At 46.6% G+C, this 14,192-nt stretch overlaps 1 protein-coding gene across 1 annotated transcript; it reads right to left on the bottom strand.

The window, feature by feature from the left end:
• Positions 1–1,481: 1,481 nt before the first annotated feature.
• Positions 1,482–10,050, bottom strand: chn2 (chimerin 2). The gene is made up of 7 exons (XM_049025843.1): positions 9,629–10,050; positions 7,863–7,947; positions 4,007–4,180; positions 3,707–3,784; positions 3,402–3,539; positions 3,007–3,112; positions 1,482–2,863 (listed from the first exon to the last, which is right to left on the bottom strand). Exons 1-7 carry the CDS (start codon positions 9,890–9,892, stop codon positions 2,692–2,694), a joined length of 1,017 nt encoding a protein of 338 aa, XP_048881800.1. The 5' UTR covers positions 9,893–10,050; the 3' UTR covers positions 1,482–2,691.
• Between the last annotated feature and the right edge of the window lie 4,142 nt (positions 10,051–14,192).

The raw sequence follows: 14,192 nt of genomic DNA, 5'->3' as shown, positions 1-14,192 counted from the left end.
CTGTTCGGCCGTCCTACTGGCAGGTAAAGCGCTGTCGAACAAAGTTTATTTAAAGCAAATCTGGGTACGGCTGACAGTGGAGAAATCAAGCTCTGGAGAAGTGCCAAGGTCACCTGCCAAAATATACGTGGAATAATTAGCAAGATTATATAGCTAGTGAGCAAAAGATATGTTGAATATGCCAGCTGCTGGGCCACTGTGCCTAGGTGATGAAAAACTGTTGTAGTTTGTACAGTATGGTGACAATCAAATCTCTAATTACAGACATATATGCAGTTCCGAGACAGGTGTGCCTCACATTTCAAGTGAGCATCCATCCATCTCTCCATCCATCCATCTATCTATCCATCCATTCATTTTCCCATCCATCCGTCATCTTCTAGCAAGGTATCCTTGTCAGTATCGCTGTGACACTCTAAGTAATCACTTAGCGCTGACATTTATCATCTCAAGCAATTTGAAGGATTCAACGCCCATTAGGTTATTTTTAGCTTTTGTTAAGAACAAATTATCCAATAAATAAAAGAAGTTTGATCTGGGCTTGTTTTACTTGTAGACCTGTGTCATGTCTGGAGCGAGATGAGAAACACTGTAAATTTCACTTTTTGTTTCCATAAGAATCACGCTTTTATCCAAAGCAGCTTCCAGTGGAAGGAAAGATCACCACTGATTTGCTGTAGGATTTCAATCCACAACCTTTGTGTCATTAGTACCTTATTCTACTTGTTGAGCTACAGGGGCAGTATGTGACGTTCTCTGTGAAGTTACCTCTTCTTTTAAAAGGTGTGGCTTACTGGCTTAGCTCTGTGACTAGTGTGGCCACCTAACCCACGTCAGGAGGGAGAACATGAGCTACTTCAGCTCTTACCTTCTGCTTTAAAACCGAACAAGTTCTTGCTTTCGGCTAAATTGTTTGGTTCGTCTTGTACTTTTACTTTGTTTCCTTGATTGAAAGACTGATCCAGCTGCTTCACATTGACAATAGTGACACACGCATGATTATAGGAAACTGACCAATCAGCACACAGCAAGTGAAATCCAGCCCCTTTTAATCGAAATGGTCGTGGTGACCCTCCTGACACGGATTAAATGGTCACCCCACCTGTGACCCTCCCTTGCAGGGGTGTGGGTTTCATTCCCTCCCTCGCCTCCCTGGCTGTGGAGTTTGCATGTGTTTCCTCCCACGGTGCAAAAGCATAGTCTGCTGACCCCCCCGATGTACTGCGGGCCCCCAACCCTGAGATTCTTGGAAGAGGTTCCAGACTCACTGCAGCTCTGTATTAAAAATAGGGACGGTAGATGTATGGAAATTTATCATATTCCCTGAATAAAATGTACAATCATGCCAAATGCATTATTAAATATAGACTGTTCAGAACTATCTACTATTGACATTTTTAAAAGTACTTCTTCCCTGTAATAAATAAATTCATTTGAAACACTCTGATTCAGTCCAGTTTTATCCAAACTTTGTCCATTCATTTTTGATAACTGGTGGTTTATTTCGGACCAGAGTAATGCCGCATTTACCCCAAGACACACACATGAATCTCAGGAGACACGGAATTCTCTGTCACTTGAAGCAGTCGTCAGTTTGGGGAAACATTTAACATCTCTAACAAACAAAACCCATTTACACGATTAAAAACACACCTAAGCTTTATGCAAAAAACATCTGAAGGCAAGTTTCTTTTTACAAGCGAGAGTCATTATGCTTCGAAATCACAGAGTCATGACTTTGGGGACATATGTAATAAATCAAATAAAAAAAATCCATTCAGTAAATTAAAAACATACTTGATCTTTACGCAAATAACATCTGAAAGCAAATTTCGTTTCATTACATATTAACCAAATAACCAGATAAACCAGTTTTAACCAAATCACCAGATAAAGTCACCACTGGGATACAAGGACAATCCTTTCTTGTGGGTGAAGAGTTTTTTTTTTGCAGTGGACTGATAAGGAAAATCCAGGTGATTAAAGAAAGGCGAGGCAGTATGACAATGTAAGTGACAGTAACCTCCTGCCTATATCCTAAGAGGACCGGAGGCAACAGGCTCTCCTCTGTCTCATGCACTCATTGTGCTATAAATCTTGTTTTGTAAAACTGATGAAATATGGATGTTTGTCATTTTAAGCATTTTAAACATTTTACATAGTTGACTACTTAACATCGGAAATTCAATGCATAGTCGTTTGGCCTGTAATAGACCCTGATTTTAAAAAAGTCATCAGAATCCGAAAAGAAGACATCTCAGTTTGCACATGGACCATCCTGCAGAGCAGTGTTTCTCCAGCTGGTCCTCGGGGACCCCAGAAGGTCCATATTTTTGCTCCCTCCCAGCTCCCAGAGCAAAAACATGGACTGTTTGGGGGTCCCCAGGAACCGGCTGGAGAAATGCGGCCATAGACAGACTGTATATATTTTTCTTCACAATTTAAGCTGTCAAATCCTTCAGGTACGTTTCTTGCCCATGTGGATTTCTTTATATATTTTTTTGCATTAAATCTGTCATGCATACTATGAAAACCACACTTTCCAAAACTCTGTTGGAATTACACATAAAAGCTTCAATGCATATTGTGCAACATCAAATTAAAAATATTTGTACCGGTGTTGAAAATCTCACCATGACAATATTATCCAGTGACTTCACTGTCTTTAAAAGGTGACTCCATTCTGATTCTTTAAAACAAGACGTCTTCATGCTCGATCAAGAGCTGAACGATTAATTTCTGGTGCTGCGTGTCGTTCAGAGTTTCTAGAGTGTTGCGGCTCGGTGGTTGCATTAACGTCGGCCCGAACACGATACCCAGATTTTCTGCATTCATAAAATTTTCCTTTTCGAACAAGGTGACCCTAAGGGGAAAGCAGAAAAGCAGAAAAATAAACGCTGTCAAAATCAAGACGGAAAACAAAATGTTTCCCAGGGAACAATCAGTAACCCCAACGTCGGTGGTCCTGCAATGGCAGTCATGTGACAGGAAGCCTCCCGGACTCACCTCTTCAGGTGCGCCAGCAAGTGACGTAGTGTCTCATGGTGAGCGGCCGGCAGGAGGGGCAGAGCTTGGCGAACAGCCGCCAGTCTGGCGCTTGGATCCGGCATTTCTGCAAAAGGGAATCCGCCATTACAGAAGGGCCCACATCCCCATGGAAACAAGCAGCAGCACAACAGGACTGTGATTGTACACAACACCCGTACTGTACACTGGGAGGTGCATGCAGAACAAAACTATAAAACACAATGTCGCAAATAAAGTCTATCCATCTGTTCATGTCCATAACTGCTTATCTAGTACAGGGTGTCAGTGTTTTTAAGAAAGTTCTTATCATTAATATCTTGTAATAGATACAGACTATATATTTAGTGGCTCGCTGCACGCTAAAGTTGTCTTACTTGCTGCATGTATGAACTTGGGGTAAACGTCGTAAGTGACGATGGGAACTGGCAGCTCTCGCAGATAGAGCTTCAGCGCCCCGGCGATGGCATTGATGTCCGCGTACATGTGGGCGCTGATGTCCGCCTTCTCTCCTTCTGCAAGGTGACAGCGGAGTTACGCTGCCCGCATCTCCACACCCACCCGCTTGTGTTAAAACACACCCCGGACTCTGCCCAGCTTGACCCGCCTCCTGTTCCTGCATCTCCCCGTTTTTGACGGGGGGGGGGGGGGGGGGCAGCAGGAGAGGTCGTTATGCACCCACCTCGATCGAAGGCCAGCTTCACGTGCTCCACATGTTCCGTGCAGCCGGAGACCCTGTAGAGCCCTTCGGACTTGAGACCTGCAAGAGGATGATGACACCATTTGATGTTATGCAGATGCCATCTGCTCCCCAGTATTCCCATTCAGTCCAGTCATGTTCCCAGGATCCCTCACCCTCCTTTAACTGAATTCCTCACCATCAGAAAGTGTAGGTTGCAGGCAAATTTCTAGATGTACAGTAACACTTTCAAACACAGCTTGAAGGCCTTTTTATAAAAACACACACTTCTCAACAACACACCTCTCTGCTCTATCTCCCGAATACACATGTCCACAACCATAGGGCGCTCTGTGTCGTGAGCCTTGACCAGCGTGGTGAGGTCACAGCTGAAAACCTTCTTTATCTTTTGTGGATCTGGCCGACAGTCCCTGGGTACGAGCCTGGCGCATTGCTTGTGTGCGTTTAGCCCACAGTCTGGAGAAACCAGAAGAAAGTGGTCAGCAGGCGATACAACAAAAACAGCAGAGGAGTGAGTGACAATGCCGCACAGGACCTAAACAATGCAAATATACAAAGTAAGATGCAAAGGAAAAACAGGTAGGGCTCAAACGGCCAGTCAGTATTATACTTCTGATTGTATTGTAGAGAGGGATAGATGTACGTGTGTTTAGCAAATGTTGCACTTAGAAAACAGTGGTTTGCACATACAGTTGTTGACAGTATCGCACATTATAAACAGTACGACAGTTATAAAATGCATATACAGACACTCCCTAGGTTATGATGGTCCGTGTTACACTGTTACACTGTCGACCTTACGACGGGTATTCAAATTCCATTAATGTTTTTCACTCTCGGTACATTATTCAATAAAATACATGAGAAATTCAACACTTCATTATAAAATAGGCTTTGTGTTAATGATTTTGCCCAACTGTAGGCTAATGTAAGTATTCTAGGCATGTTTAAGGTGGGCTAGGCTAGGCTATGATGTTTGTTAGGTTGGGTTTACTGTATTAAAATGCATTTTTGCTTTACAATAGGTTTTTTGGAACGCAACACCATCATAACCCGGGGAGTGTCTGCATAATGCGCTTCAATGATAGTGGTAGTAGTCAGTGTTCTGCAGAGTTACTGCTCTCAGAAAGAAGCTATTTTGTCATTTGCTTGTTGGGGTGTGTATAGCCCTTTAGCATTTTCCTCATGGCAGCACAAAATGCCCATGGTAGGGGAGTGCTGGACATTTGGGACTTTCCGGGAGCAACAAGTGCTGTAACCGTCTTCGAGTTCTGGTGGCTACGAGCCGATGAGGCACCAGCTGCCTTAAGCACCTGGTTTAAGGGTTCTTTGTCAGCAGAAGAGCAGGTGGTGTCCTTCACTGCTGTGCAGTAAGTCAGAATAGAGGCTGTGCTGCACTTGTAGAAATGTTTCGGGGGCTGCTCTGGCAGGTGGGCTTCCTGCAGCCTCCCTGGGATGTGTAGGCTCTGCTGTGACCTTTTAAGCAAACAGGAGGTGTTGAAAGGTCATGGGAGGTCCTGAGTGATGTGCATTCCCAGGAATTCAAAGCTGTGAACCTGCTGTACATCATCTCTGTTGATGATCCGTTGAAGCGAATGGCTGAGTACACACTTCGTTTAATCCACTATAAGGTCTTTTGTCTTCTTGATGTTGAGGACTAGGTTGTTGGCTGTGCACCACATTGCCACATAGCATCCTCATCTGGTGTTTATGACCTGGAAGCAAACTGGTATTGGTCCTGTGTGGAGGTACAGCATCATGAGCTCTGGAAGCCATAGAACATACTTGCAGAAGATGCTGGACATTGTTGATTATCCATGATTCTTGGTTAAGGGACACTTGGATGTTTTATTTATCCATACATTGTCTATGTAGCAGTTCGTGTAATAATTTCATGCCATCCCTCCATTTGCATGACTGCTTATCTGTTACAGAGTCACCGTGAGCCTGAGGTCCACACCACAGCCTACCACCACACCAGGAATCACAGGACACACAGCAGTGGGCACCAGGTATGGGATGCCAGTACATATCAAGGCCCACACTCACAACTGCGATCTCTGGACTGTGGGTTGAAACTGAAGTATCTCCAGAGAACCAATGAGCAACATGAAAACTAGACAATGCTGTGGGCGTGAGCCTACAGTGCTACCTATTGAACCACCATGTGTGTTTGTGTGTGGTCTGTGTAGTTCCTACTTAATTATTCTGGCCTCCAGGCGCTGGATTAAGGCTGCTACCATCATGCCTTGGGAACAACGATATTACATTCATAGAGTAACACATGAGTGACCTTGATTTTCCCTCTGCCTATTTTCTTACAGTCGGTCTTTTCACAGGTGACAAGACAAGCACTCGAACCCTTGAGCAAAATGATTTGGAATCACTCTAATTAAATATCCAGTTGAATGAGCAGATAAAAATCAGAACTCGGTCTAGCTTATTCGGGGAGCGGCGTGTAGCCCAGCACGTTGGGAGACTGTATTCGTTATAGTGAAACGCCCAGGGGCGACATAAAGGGGAGGGAAGTTGAGTGACAGGGGCCATAAAATCCTCAGAACATAAATAAACTGTCCTGGGTTTGGGGCCTGATATATGCTTTCATGGGGCCCAAAGCCGCTAGCGGCGCCCCTGATTAAAAGGTTGCCAGTTCAAATCCCACAGTCGGTAGTGTGATATTACCATTCGACCCTTGAGCAAGGCCTTTAATACCAATCGCTCCAAGGACTGACTTTCTCAGAAATGTACATTGCTTTGGAAGTGTCTGCTAAACGTAAATTATAAGTCAATAGCCAAATCTAAACAATTCATGGAAATAAAAGAATACTGAATTACTATCTCCTGCGATACATTGCATTAAGTTTTTTTTTTTTTACTGTACCTGTGTTCACTCATAATTTCTCATAATGATCCAAATGAGAAAAGCTACTGAGTGACGAGTGTGAAACTGGAATCTACAGTTTCTTTTCTAGGAAAGTGTCAGGGAGAGAAGAGCCCAGAGCTAAAAATGACAAAATGTCAGCAGTCTTTCAGAATTTTGAATAAGAGATCAATAATCGAATATTATTCCGTCAGTATGTCGAATATTATACCCCCCACCACCAACCCCGCCCCCCTGCACGCATCATCGCACTGTCCTTCTGATGTCACACTGAAACAGCCATCGTCATGGCAAAGGCTTGGAGGTTAGTACATATGCGTGTGTGTGTGGGCGGGGGGAATTACCAGCATGCAGCTGGTTCCCAGTTTATGCCACGCTGCGTGATTGTTTCACACTGGGTGTGTCTCATTCACGCAGTTTCAGCTCGTCTCTGGGCCGGTTAAATATAGCCCAGTCCTGAGAAAGGAGCAGAACTGGTTTGTGTCAGGTTTCCTGAAGGAATGTGAAATGCCTGCATTTCAGACCCAGAACTGACTCACAGGTACAAAATCAGTGCAGGGCTCTGCAACAGACCCGCAGCACTGACTGGAATCAAGTCTAAAACCTGTTTGCACCATTCTGTTCCACTCTGAGACAGGTCTGGTAAAATGTGTTCAGTAGGTTGGAAAAAGTTTACAGGAAAGCACAAGAGGTGCAACGAAAAAAGCTAAATCATCCACACATCTCCCCTCTAACCAAATAGCCTGCTCCAGGATGCAGAGAAGCTATTAAAATATAAGAGTTTTCATGTAAGGAAATTATAAGATTTTTTGATAATACCACATATAGTGCTATAAAATTGACTGATAACGCTGAAGTTGCCGTTCCTTGCAGGAAACCATAAGAATTCATGCAAGTCCTTATTCGAAGCTCCACACCAGCAGATCACTGCATACAGTGGTGATAGGGTCACGTTTCTTTTTTTTGGCCGTCTTTTATACAAAGCAACACACATTTTCAAGGAAGCAGGGTCAGACAGCCCCTGGATCAGGTGGGGGTTAAGGCACTGGTGCATGGGCCCAATGGTGACATAGTGACATCACGATGCCGACCCTGGGATTTGAAACGACAACCTTCCGGTCCCCCTTGACCAACAAAATCCTTTATACAGAATATAATGAGGGATTAGGTCAATAGAAAGTAAAAGCATGGACAGCGTGAATATTGACGTTATGGACTGACAGCACGGCTTCTCCGGGACGAGTGAGGAACAATTACCTGTGCAGTGGAGCCCCTGGGTAATCAAGCCCCACATGAAGTTGGCACAGAACTCGCACCACTGCGGCCCTTGGAACGTGTGTACCTGTAGTGCAGGAAAACATGCAATCATTAACCAGCTCAGTCAGCCGTCAGCGCACTTGGTCAGCGTCTTCCAGGGTAGACAAACTGCAGAACCCAGCTGGGAGGGAGAGCAAATGTCCACCTCAGATCCAAGAAAACTTCACTCCAACTCCAGCTCTCCACAGTGGCACTAGGGTTCTCTGAGTACCTACACTTTCTAAGAAAATACTGAATCACTTTTACAATGAACAGAATGAAATGACTGAAAAAGCAAGACACTAACACAGTTACGACTGCTGTCCAACCCGTAAAAAAAAGGATAAAGACTCTCCTTTTAATTGTATCCCCTTCACTGCAACTATTTCAACATTCATTACATCACATGTCTTGGTAAAGATAAGCACATCCGTGATTGACAAGAGCCTCACAAATGGGTTTTGTGTTGGTATGCAAGTAGGCCGAGGAGTGGTTTACACACGTTAAAGCATGAATTGTCAGAGGGGTGCTTTGTGTTTTGGCTTGAGCCTGGGAAAAAAAAGAAAATCTGCTGGTAAATGTAACGATGGCTCTGTTGTGTTGCCAGTGTGGGAGTCCATGTAGGGCGTTGTCAGTTGTCAGTCGATGCACCAACAACGGTGGCATTTTCCCAGGCTGAGAAAGAAAAGCCTCGTCAGTGAAGCGAGTTCCGTCGTCCGTAGGTGTGCGATTAGGTCGGCAGGGACTTTGCACTATGAAAACATCCACAAATAAGACAAATTACAGGATTTAGAGAATTCTGTGAGGTACTGCTGAAAGGTTTCTCTTATCACACACGAACAAAGGTTTGTGGACAAGCTGAGACACAGAACAATGTGCTTATGTCGCGATGATGTCGTAATAATGTTGTAACAATATTAGACCCAGCCACACTTTCTAATTTACTTATTGTCTGAATAACACATCACCACTAATAATTTTAATGGGCAAAAAAAATAAAAACAGGAGTCCACTCTCCGCCCGCACGAATCGTGTCGCCTTCGGGGATTCCCCCTGCAGGTCACGCCGTCAGGGACATGCCCAGACACGAGCCGACCTGCAGCCTCTAAAAATGGCGCTGAAATGTAAAGGGAGCAAATTGGGAAAAAGGCGAAATCCAGCGAACGGGGCCCCGGCGAGGCACTGCCTTCCTTCCGGAAGCGGTGAGAGTGCGACGCGAAAGTGACCGAAACCCAGGAGGAACAATGGAAAGAATGTGTGGAGGGAGTATGGGGATGCCAGTACCACCTCTCGTGTAGAAAACACGCGTGAACATGCGGGGGTGGGGGGGCAACCCTTTTGCAACAGCTGAGCCCGTCGGAGACACCCGTCACTCGCCATAAAATAAACACGGGTGTGTGGAGGTCCTCAGCACGTCTCCTTCCAAGAAAGGTACATCCTAATGAGCACCTACCGCCCCAGTGACACTGAAATCTGCAACACTTAGTCGTCAGGGGCTGCTAGTAACCAAAGCCACGTCTCCCAGCGACTCCCTCCTCTGTCCTAAAACGCGGAACCCATGGCAAATTCCTGAAAGGCCCATCCAAGTACCAAAGAACAGAAGAACCTCCACCCCGGGCCCTAAGAGTAAGTACTCAAGGCTCAACAAGGCTCAGCACTACTCATAGTACTCAGATGTCATTCGAAGTACTTGGCTGGAGAATGAATCATAGTACAGTGCAGTTTACCTTGAAATTATGGCCCTTCTCGTAGGCACGGCTCCTCTCGTTCTCCGCCAGCGAGGGTCGTTTCTCCAGGGGCGAGGTGTGCTTGGGGAAGGCGAGGATCTTGAAGGGCTTCCAGAGTAACGTGTGGCTACCCAGCTTCAGCCCCAGTGTGAGGGCCAGGATCTGCTGGCGTGTGAAGCCCCGCTTGGGCTTGTGCCGTACCAGGTCCATATCGGGCCTGGGCCCCTCCAGGGCTGACGGTTCTGGCTTCCGCGATGAGTCCATGTCCTCGGCACGTGCAGAGGCGGCGCCGCGGACAGGAGCTGCACTCCAGCGCAGCAGCTACTCTCTGCAGTGGTGACCTGGGCTGACTGGCAGGCAGGAGGGAGTCCGTGTATCTGAAAGTAGCAGTGCGGGGGTGCACTGGGGGGCGGGAGTGTGCCTCACACAATAGGTTCCATTCACACTTAGACAAGAAGAACAAGAAGGGGAGTTTTTTTTTTTTTTTGGGGGGGGGGGGGGGCTGTCAGGGCCAATCCACATGGCTGAAGAGTCTCCTAAAGCAGAATTGATTTGGTTGTCAGACACCAACCGAAAACAAAGTCCTGCCTTCTGCCTGCTGCAGCTCCCCCACCCCCACCCCCACCCCCACCCCCACCCTCACCCCCACCCTCACCCCCACCCTCACCCCCACCCCCACCCCCACCCTCACCCCCACCCTCACCCCCACCCCCACCCCCACCCCCACCCCCACCCCCACCCTCACCCCCACCCCCACCCTCACCCCCACCCCCACCCCCACCCCCACCAACACAAAAACCACTACAGACCCCCTTCCACCCTCCTGGCTACTGGAATCTATCTGTAGCCCTGCTATTTCAAGCCTGTTGAATACAACAATGACCCCACATTCCTCCCTGGTCTGCTACATCAGAATGGGTTACCTGAGCTCACCCAGTCTGAGCCCCCGTCCTCGAGACTGTCACCTAGGTACCCTCCACCCACCCCCCCAGATCTATACCATGGCACAGAGGGGTGACTTCCTTCAGACTGCGGGGAGATTAGGGACATAACACCCACTAGAAAGGTAGCCCCATTGGTAGCTCAGCAATGCCTGGAACACCCCCTCCCCCCCCAAGGAGCAGCAGATGGCTGTCTCTGCTTCGGACAGCACTGCAGCGTCTCCTCTCACCACAACCGGCAGCCTCGTGGCTCCCTGAAAGCTCAGACCCTGCAGGGGAAGCTTGCGATCGCACCGGTGGGTGGCGGGAAGCGGAGCCTGAAACCCTATAACTCAAAAAGCAGGGCTACGAACAAAATGAAAGCAGAGTAATGAATCACCGGGGTGTAATAGCCACAGGCAGGCTGATCAGATATTCTCCACAAATGGCTTCCAGTCACTTGAACAACGGCAGCCACACATACAATGCAGAGATTTTATTACAGGATAAAAATACTGAAATAGAAATGAAAAACAGAATTATTATTTAAGTGGTCATTTAATGAAGCACATCCCCTCCTACTCTGCAGGTGGGCGCAGAGGCTACACCAGCATGGAGGCCATATTCCCAGATCTACCTAAACAGCGAGATGGTGCTGAGTTTCAGGGGAGGACCCGTCACGGCCCTTAATGCCAGCGGACCGGCCGGATCTGGTCCGCACACCTGGGCTCGCGGGACAATGGGGGGCAGGACAGCAAGCGATAGAGGGCCGCCCCCCCGTCCAATGGACAACCGGGGGAGCAGAGTGGAGGAACACAAAAGGGGTTGGAGGGGGCAAGCGGCGAGAGGAGTGTGAGAGAGGGATGAACTCTTTGTTCCTGAGCAGATGGCTCCTTGTGTTCCGCAGGAGCAGGAAGACGAGCACAAAAGCTGCCCCCCCCAAAGAAAAAAGGACTTCTCTCCAGTTGGTTCCTTTCAGGACTCTGGCTTTGTTCTCGTCATCCCAATTTAATGGGGCTGCACTGGGTTCTGCACTGATGTGGCACCATTTAGCCGAGAGAAGCACGTGACATGAGCGCATACTGAGCATGCCCAGACAGCCAAGGGACGCCAAGGCAGAACGTGCCAGAAAGCGGGCAGCGTCTTGGACACGCTCTGCGGGAGCCAATCAAAGATCGGCCACATGCTGCTGCTGTTTACACTGAGGCAGCGTGACATGTTATATATGCCTGTGTTATCATAACAGAGCCGGGTCACTGCACACTAGGGACTCGCAAGTTTGAGCACTTTGTCTCTGATACTGATACAGATTTCAAGGAGCTAAAAATTCAGATAATATCACCTACATCACCTACTATTAGTGCAGACACTAACAGTTTCCCTTAAACTGTGCTTTATGATATGGGTTTGTCAAACTCAGGGATAAACAAGCTGTTAAAATAATAAATAAAATAATCAGTTTTAGTTGCTGGTTATCAATGGAGCTCATACATGCAGTGCACAGGCCTCCATGCAGAGCAGGACCGCCGACTCCCACTCATCTGCCGTGACACTCACGCTTTCAGACTCACGCACATGTAAGAAACCTTAGGGTGAATCTATATTGTTCCATTATAAACCTAAAATTAGCTACATCAAAGTGTTGCGGTAGTTTGCAAACCCTACTGACTGTTTTCAAGGTAATAAAACTGTTACATACATGTAAGTGTGTGTGCGGACCTCTCTCAAATTGAAAATTTCATGTCAGCCAGCTGACCAAAGTTGGAAACACTGACAGAGTTAAGACAAGACAAGACAAGACAATGTCACATACGTTTTGGTTGATATATACAATTTGCATGTGTGGTTGATAAACACAAGGTTGATAAATGCATAAAAAGGGCAAGAGGAAGTGTCATTGAAGGAAATGTTCTCATGAACACAATATGTACAAAACAATTCAGTAAGTACAGTGAGAACAAGCAGGTACAGAAAATGGATGGATGGTTGGATGGAGGTATTGCTTATTGGGGGGGGGGGGGGGGGGTGACAGCGCAACTGGGCTGAGGGAACTGGATCAGCTGCCCATATGAGTGACGGTTCGTAGGAAGGAACTGTTCTTGTGCGTGTTTATTTTGGCTGTTTTGATCTGTATCTGCTTCAGGGAAGAAGTTCAAAGAGGTTCTGGGTGTGAGGGGTTTGTGATGATTTCCCTGCCTATTTGCTGATTATGGATGAACACAGAAGAGCGAGCAGCAGAACACCAACGTTCTCCGCAGACCTGACTATTCGGTCTAACCCGTCCTTGTCTTTTTAGGTGCTTGATGTTTTTTTTTTTTTTTACAAATGTTTAAAGACACATTATTGTTATGTTACCTGATCTGTTAGGGTGGGGGCCACGGCTAAGGGACGGAGCTGCTCCAACAAAAAGGGGGTTTAACAAACTGAGCAGATCACAAAGGGGAAACGAGAAGATAAAGGCACCGCGAGAGGTCAAAACCGGAACAGGTAATACTGACATGAACTGCATGAACTGCATGAACTGCAAAAGAAACACAAACACTGGAAATTAATCTACACTGGTACAGCTAAAGCATAGATGAGTAGGAGCACAGCAATAAGCTACACTGCGGTCCCTGAGCTTCGCCATTTCATCTCTCTGTAAACTTGTTTATGGCGGAGATGAGCATAAAGTAAAATTTGAAACTGACAAGCAGAACAACTACAAACACGTAGAACAAATAGCACGATTACAACAAAGCGTTAATGAGCAGAGTGAGAGCGGGCACTTAAATCAACACAAATAACAGGGCCTAACAAGGGCACATGTGGTCCATAACAAAATCAGCCAATCAGTACAGACACTGGACAACAAGAAATTGGTGGAATAAATCAGAATTGACTAACACAGGAAGTAGGAAACATTAACATTAATAAATACAGAGGGCTAACAACACTAGAAAAAGACCAGGAACGTAAGTACAAGCAGCATAACCATAATCACAGACATGAAGATAAAACCATAACAGACACTAAAGAAAACATAAAATCAGCAAATATAAAGAGGGGGGATGGTCTCTGCTTAGCCTGGAATTCAAGGCTAGAGGAGGTCAGACTCTGAACTGCACCCATTGAGATATGCATTGATCTGGGGAGCAGGGAAACACACTAGGGGCTAAAGGGCTATAAAACAGATAGGCGTGGAAGCAGGATGACTAGTGCCACCTGCTGGCCAAAAGGAAACAAGACACGCAGAACAGTGTCCGATGGGCACCGACCCTAATAGTTATCAACGATGCGATATAGCGGTTGAGCCCGGCTGCGCTCTGTGTCGACCTGAGGGGGGGGGGGGGTCTCTCCTGGCTTCTGACAAACATCAAGGATGACGAACACCACGAGGAGATGCAACCTTCACCCCCATCTAGATCTGTACATGCTGCTAAAAACATAAAAAAGCAAATCTCTTGAAAAGTGACATTCTTTTCCTGTCCATCAGCTTCATACTTTGAAGAAAAGTCAACACTGTGAGGCTGAAGTTGCTGAGGTGTGGTGAGCCTACAGGCAAAAAGAAAAAAATAGCCCTGTAGCAAAGATAGGGGTTATAATTAGCTTCCCTGGAATCTAAATTGCAACCAGTTGCCTGACACGACTGGCACATTCCTCGG

Source organism: Brienomyrus brachyistius, chromosome 9, assembly GCF_023856365.1.
Source record: "Brienomyrus brachyistius isolate T26 chromosome 9, BBRACH_0.4, whole genome shotgun sequence".
In the NCBI taxonomy this organism is placed as follows: Eukaryota; Metazoa; Chordata; class Actinopteri; order Osteoglossiformes; family Mormyridae; genus Brienomyrus; species Brienomyrus brachyistius.
This window is presented reverse-complemented; position numbering and strand designations above follow the sequence as displayed.